The sequence below is a fragment of the Octopus bimaculoides genome, chromosome 14 (genome assembly GCF_046866305.1).
Source record: "Octopus bimaculoides isolate indiv1 chromosome 14, ASM4686630v1, whole genome shotgun sequence".
Lineage (NCBI taxonomy): Eukaryota > Metazoa > Mollusca > Cephalopoda > Octopoda > Octopodidae > Octopus > Octopus bimaculoides.
Window position 1 is genome coordinate 52,653,831 of NC_142941.1, and position 7,500 is coordinate 52,661,330.

General features: G+C 40.9%; 1 protein-coding gene across 4 annotated transcripts in view; it reads left to right on the plus strand.

The window, feature by feature from the left end:
- The window catches only part of LOC106872317 (rho-related BTB domain-containing protein 1), a 37,415-nt gene that overhangs the window by 16,285 nt on the left and 13,630 nt on the right, over positions 1 to 7,500 (plus strand). For all 4 annotated transcript variants that reach the window (XM_014919259.3, XM_014919260.2, XM_014919261.3 and 1 more), the window contains exon 2: positions 7,020 to 7,224. In XM_014919259.3, coding sequence (XP_014774745.1) covers positions 7,045 to 7,224 — 180 coding nt within the window. In that variant the 5' untranslated portion in view covers positions 7,020 to 7,044. The remainder of the gene's footprint in view (positions 1 to 7,019; positions 7,225 to 7,500) is intronic.

Here is a 7,500-nt window from a genome sequence, read left to right on the forward strand (position 1 = left end):
CTCTATTGTTTAGTCTAAATAAAGTCAGCCCTTTTTAAGGGACCCACAATCAAAGTTGTTCCAACTATGACCAAAAGGCATCCAACCATAGAAACCATTCCAAAGCTGACCACAAAGCTTGGCAAAGTCTTCTGGCTTGCCAGCTCCAATCAAACCATCTAACCCATGCCGGCATGGAAAACAGATGTTAAATGATGATGGTCATGATATAATGTATCTCGGACTATACTACTTCAAGTGTCCTCACATTTTTTTGTCAGTGTTTATCTTTCACCACTGCTTAACAACTAGTTTTGATGTGTTTATGTCCCCATAACTTAGCTGTTCAGCAAAAGAGGTCAATAGAATAAGTACTAAGCTTAAAAGAGAAAAAAGTGAGTGCTTGGGTCAATCCATTGGACTAAGAATATTCAAGGCAGTGCTCCAGCATGACCACAGTCTAAAAGATAAAAGATACATTATGTCTTACTTATATTGCTTTCTCTTCCAGAAGAAATTTCACCAAAATGAATGCAAAAAAAGCACTTTGTGGTTAGAGCATCAGGCTCATAATCATGAGATAGTGAGTTCAATTCCCTGTGTTGTGTTCTTGAGCAAGACACTTTATTTCACGTTGCTTCAGTTCATTCAGCTGTAGAAATGAGTTGCGACGTCACTGGTGCCATGATGTATCGACCTCTTTGCCTTTGCCTTGGATAACACTGGTGGCATTAAGAGGAGAGGCTGGTACGCATGGGCGACTGCTGGTCTTTCATATATATACATATATATTAAAAATTGGGAAGGCCGGTTTATGAGATTACCTTAGGTTTCCTGTCCATAAAAAGTTTAGCTTTTGGCGTATTGTCAGTTCCCAAAATCTGTTGGCTGAAGGTCTCTTAAGACTATGAAGGAGCCATCTCCACATTCTTAAGGAGCCCCTCCATAATCTTAAGAGGACTTGGGCCAACAGGCCTTGTGAGTGGATTTAGTAGACGGAAACTGAAAGAAGCCTGTCGTATATATATGTATATGTTTGAGTGTCTGTGTTTGTCCGCTCCCCCCCCCCCCACCATCACTTGACAACCGATATTGGTGTGTTTACATCCCTGTAACTTAGCATTTCTGCAAAAGAGACCAATAGAATAAGTACTAGGCTTACAAAGAATAAGTCCTGGGGTTGATCTGTTCAACTAAAGGCGGTGCTCCAGCATAGCCACAGTCAAATGACTGAAACAAATAAAAGAATAAAAGTGTATATATATATATATATATATATATATATATCTGTCCCCATCACAGAATTCTAGTCAACGTTTCAATGTTCATTCCATAAAACTATTCCAACTCAAACTTGACTGTAATCATATGCTGTCTATCAGGAAAACAATAGATTTTAGCAAGCAACATGTCGGCTGCACTGATAAAAGTTAAATATAGATATTTGTTGAGTCACACACATATCAGAGCAGGCCTTAATGACCAACATGACAAACGATCAAGATGAACAGTAGTGGTACAATCTAAGTGCTAGAAACAGCAGCCAAATTCTCCTCAAAGCTGCTAAATCACACCCTTTGTATCTCTAAAAAGAGTGACATGTTAGATAACGTTCTCTTCAGTACAGTATGTGCAAAATATTATCTGGAGGGTCATGGTGGGAGCATTCTTTTGACCATATCAAGCAACTACAAAGTGATTACTATATTTGCAGAAAAGCACCATTTGAGCGCGATCGTTTCCAGCTTCACCTTACTGGCACTTGTGCCGGTGGCATGTGAACAAAACATTGGACTGACTCCTCTGCAGGTGGCACATAAAAAACACCATTTGAGCGTGGCCATTGCCAGTACCGCTGGACCGGCCCTCGTGCCGGTGCCACGTAAAAAGCACCCACTACACTCTCGGAGTGGTTGGCGTTAGGAAGGGCATCCAGCTGTAGAAACTCTGTCAGATCAGATTCGAGCCTGGTGCAGCCATCCGGCTCACCAGTCCTCAGGCAAACCCTCCAACCCATTCCAGCATGGAAAGCGGACGTTAAATGATGATGATAATGATGATGATGATGATGATAATTTTCATCGTCATTGAGCAACAAATATAGCTGTCATCATCATCATCGTCATCATCGTTTAACGTCCGCTTTCCATGCTAGCATGGGTTGGACGATTTGACTGAGGACTGGTGAAACCGGATGGCAACACCAGGCTCCAATCTAATTTGGCAGAGTTTCTACAGCTGGATGCCCTTCCTAATGCCAACCACTCAGAGAGTGTAGTGGGTGCTTTTACGTGTCACCCGCACAAAAACGGCCACGCTCGAAATGGTGTCTTTTATGTGCCACCCGCACAAGAGCCAGTCCAGGGGAACTGGCAACGATCTCGCGATGATTATAATCCTTTCTACTCTAAATACAAGGTCTGAACTTTGAGAGGAGGAACTAATTGTTTGCATTGATCCTCATTACTCAACTGGTACTTATTTTATCAACCCCAAAATGAGGAAAAGCAAAGACAACCTCAGCAACATTTGAACTCAGAACTTGAAGGTGGATGAAATGCTGCTAAGCATTTTGTCCATCATACTAGAAATTTCGCCAGCTCAAGATCTTGGCCATGATGATGATGATGATGATCATTGTTGTCATTGTTGAATGTCCGCTTTCCATGCTGGCATGGGTTGGATGGTTTGACTGAGAACTGGTAAGCCGGGAGGCTGCACCAGGCTCCAATCTGATTTTGCAAGGTTTCTACAGCTGGATGCCCTTCCTAACGTCAACCACTCCGAGAGTGTAGTGGGTGCTTTTAAGTGCCACTGGCACGAGGGCCAGTCAGGTGGGCCTGGCATCAACCACATTCAAATGGTGCCTTTTATGTGCCACCAGCACAGGTGCCAATCAGGCAGCACTAGCATCAGCCATAGTGTTAAAACGGTGACCTTTAAGCTGTATTTTCATCTTGGGGAAGAGAAAGAAGTCTGCGACTGCTAAATCTGGCGTATAGGATAGGTACAGAAGTGATACCATGTTGTGTGTGGCAAGAAACTCATGAGTGAGGAGAAATCAGTGACAGGTTCCATTGTCTTCGTGAAGAATCTAATTCTTTGTACTCCACAAATCCAGTTGATTTCACAGAATGTCATCCCTCAAATGCTTTAAAACACCATAGTAGACCTCTGGATTGATGGCCTGGTCCTGGGGGATAAACTCTCAATGTACAATACCACACTTTTGAGGACGACGCACATTGCAGATATTCCAGATCACTCATTATCTTCCTGGGATGCTCTTCCGCTTTTGAAGCACCTGTGTCACTCAATGTCTCTGTAGCAGACTTCCCAAGTTTAACACAAAATTTCTCTTTGGTTCTTTGTTCTTGTCCATGACAAAATCACAGACTACAACATACACATGATCACAAAAGCACGAATTTCACAACTTGCAAAGTAAACACAGTGACAACACTTGGCTACCTGCCTCATGAAGGTCACTGCTAGCTCTCAATGCGCACACAACCATGTACTGCCATCTGGTGGTGCACTACAGAACTAGTCTGAGAATTTCTTGATACCACTTCATACAAACGCTCTGTTTTAAAATGATCTAAATTAAAACCTCCCCCACAGAATTTCAAGTTAATGTATGTTCAAAACACCAGCTTCATAATGTCAATGTTATTTTATTAAATTCATTATTGTTTACAAAATACATTGAAAGGAAGAGAGTGTATTCCAACAGAGAAATGGCAAGAAGAGAATTAAAAGCCTTCTGTTTCATCATTGACTACACCAGCATGTCACTAAGCCTCTTACCCTCTTCTGATGACCCCCACCATAAATGACTACAAACTGATACAAGAAGATTGTCAGACAAATACAGGCTTCATAAATAGAAAAGTAATATAATTTGACAGGGCAATAAGTTGTGGTGTTGTCTAATGACTTTTCAAGTAGTTGTTGTTAAGTACAAGGGCCAAGTCTGGTTTCACACACTAAAACATAAATATACACACCACACCCATATACCTGTAAACACACATAATCACACACACACACACACACACACATGCACATAAACACACGCATATAAACTCACACACATGCATACATAAGCACACGCATACACACAAGCACATATCTGCACTCAAAGAAACAGAATAGGTGTCAAAAGTTCAGACTCAATTATAAATAAGATTTATTTCCAGTCCTTTGGAAAATGAACCATTTTCACAATACTAATAATAATAATAATGATAATAATAATAATAATAATAATAATAATAATAATAATAATAATAATAATAATAATAATAATAATAATAATAATAATGGTTTCTTAAACATTCACTTGAACAAAACTGTACAAATCCAAATATATGGTACCCTAGGCATAACACCTACATGAACTTCTAACTTGTTGTCTCTTGAGGTCTCTGGGTGAGACTTGGATCCAACTTGTACAAATGCAAAACAAAAGTCAAACATAAAATAATAATAATATTAATAATAATAAAAATAACAATAATAATGATAATGATAACAATAATAATGATAATAATAATAATAATAAAAATAACAATAATAATGATAATGATAATCATCTTCATCATCGTTTAACTTCCACTTTCCATGCTAGCATGGGTTGGACGATTTGACTGAGGATTGGCGAACCAGATGGTGGTTTCTGTTGAGATGTGCTGCCTTCATTTAAACTAGTTTATTAATTAAACTGGTGTTTGGAACTTTAAAAAAATGAAATTTTGATGGAAGGTTTTATTTCAGAACACTTTAAAAAAAACCGGAATATTGTACCACAGAACCAATGCTGATCTCCAAGAAGTTGGTATTAAAAGCATTACTGAGCTTAAGTAACCACCTAAGACCAAAAGAGCCTTGACCAATAAACACACTGGACATTCCAGTCAGAGATCTACTTAGTCTGAATAAAAGATAAGAGATGATCACACAGCTGGAATACTTTGGGGGTGGATGGTGATGAAGGTGGCGGTGGCAACAGTGGTGATGGAGAAAACAAGGACAGTGGTGGTGGTGGTCATGGTAACATAGTGTTGAAGTAATAGACATTTGAATGTGGATCTCTGCTGCAAATTGATATTACTTAAATTGCTTCTCTATACTGGTGATGATGGTGATGATGATGATGATGATGATGATGATGGCGATGGTAGTGTTGTCGTTGTTGTTGCTGGTAGTGGTGGTGGTGGTGGTGGTGGTGGTGGCAGTGGTCATATTGATCATATGCTACTGGTGGTGTTGGGGATCGTGGCAGTATTAGTGGTCATGACATCTGAAGTGGTGGTGGTGGTGGTGGTGGTAGTGGTGGTGGTGGTGGTGGTGGTAGTGGTGGTGGTGGTGGTGGTGATGGTGGTGGTGGTGGTGGTGGTGGTGGTGATGGTGGTGGTGGTGGTGGTGGTGGTAGTGGTGGTGGTGGTGGTGGCGGTGGTGGTGGTGGTGGTGGTGGCGGTGGTTGGTGCTGGTGCTGGTTGTAGCTGGGATAATGCTGATGACTGTGATGGTGCTGTTGTTGATGATGATGATGATGATGGTGATGATGATGATGATGATAGCAAGGCTAATATCAGTGAATGTGGACTGAAGAAGTTGACTGAGATGATGGCAGTGTTGTTGTTTTAACAAAGATCTGAAACTGTATCCTGCTACAGCAGCTAATCTCTCTATTATGACTACCACTGCTGCGTTAATTAAAGCCATAGCTGTGCTGGATCTCCTGGTCCTCGCAACTGTGGAGGTTTGAGTTCAATCCCTCTGTGTGTGGCACCTTGGAAAAGTGTCTTCTGTACCCTAATATAATCTTAACTTGACCAAAGTTTTATGAGTGAAATCTGATAGACAAATTTAGTTGAAGCTTATCCCAGGGACACTTCCCTGTCTTGGGAGGGAGTAGACCTAATGAAGCTCCTGTTTTAATATCGCAATCTGGTTTTTGAATGTCTAACAGAGTGCCCTCTGTTGCAAGCATTCAATTATGGTCTTCAGTTTGAAGGTAACTTTGTCCCTTTCCTCCTGCCAACCCTGGAGTTCCTCAAAAGGGTCATCAGTGCCACTTTTCCTACTCTGAATAATCCATTAAAAGACAAACAAAACAACAAGCATCCCCCTCACATCCTTCTTGGCCATTAGTCTTTACTGATGATGCAACCTGTAGAACAAGCTCAGCATATAGAGTGCCAAACAGACAGACAGTCTGTAATACTTAATACCTTCCATTTGTGCCAATATCACTAATAATAGCAATCAAATCAACATAGAACAAGTTAGTGGATTGGTCTCTATGTTGTCGGGCAACCTACAAGAAATGGAAGCCAAATCTTTCTCAAAGCACACTGTACTATCTTAATCCTTCACCATTCAGATTATTTGGTCAAACGTTTTGCTTATTCATTCAAATTGTTTTGAATTAATCATGCATTATCTCATAGCTTTGAGATTTTGATGATGCGATTGTCTAGTTTAAAAATCACATTGCAGGGTAGGTGCAAGCAGCCAGATCTGGCTGGACTGGACATAGAACAGGTAAAATATTTTAGCCAGGTATGGCTGGTTTACATGTTAAAGAATTAAAGGGTGTGTTCGAGAAAGTAGTCATTGCTGAATACCAAATCCACTCACAAGGCTTTGGTTGGCCCGAGGCTATAGCAGAAGGCACTTGCCCAAGGTGCCATGCCAAGGGACTGAACCTAAAACCTCTGATAAATTCACTTACAAAGCATTGGTCAGTCTGGGGTTATAATAGAAGACACTTGCCCAAAGTGCCACACTGTGGGACTGAACCTGGAACCATATGGTTGGGAAGCAACACATCAGGTTTCTGCACAGTTTCTGTCTGCCAAATCCACTCACAAACCATTGGTCAGCCTGAGGTTATAATAGAAAACACTTGTCGGAGGTGCCACGCAGTGGGACCAAACCTAAAACCACATGTTTTGAAAACGGACTTCTTAAGATTCAAACAGCCATATCTGTCTAAAATCTGTTATTTTTCTTTCTTTCTCTTCTTTCAGTGCCTATCTCATGTAAATACTAGGGATGGTTAAACAGAACAGTCAAGCTGAGTTTGTGAAATGTGTCATTGTTGGGGACCCAGGTGTTGGTAAGACCTGCCTGATTTGTGCTTGGGCAACTGGAGTGAAATACTGCCTAAATGAACTTGTAAAAACACATGTTGCAACTGTGTGGGCCATAGACCACTACAGAACAGATCGGGAGGTAAGTTTTGTTGTTCTGGCACTTTCAGTTTTTATAAACACTCATTTAACAACAGAAGGAAGTGCTTGTACAGAAAATATTGGGGCCAGAGTAAGGACAAGGTGGAGTAAAAGTTCAAGGAATTTCTAGCTCTGTTGGTAACAAAAGGATTCTCTCTTTGAACTCTGGTGATAGGGTGTGAAAGAGGAAGACATCTTTGAGCTGGAAACCTGGCTCAAATGCTTACAACAGAAGTACCAGTGAAACACTGGGGGGGGGGGGGGGGGCAATGTAATC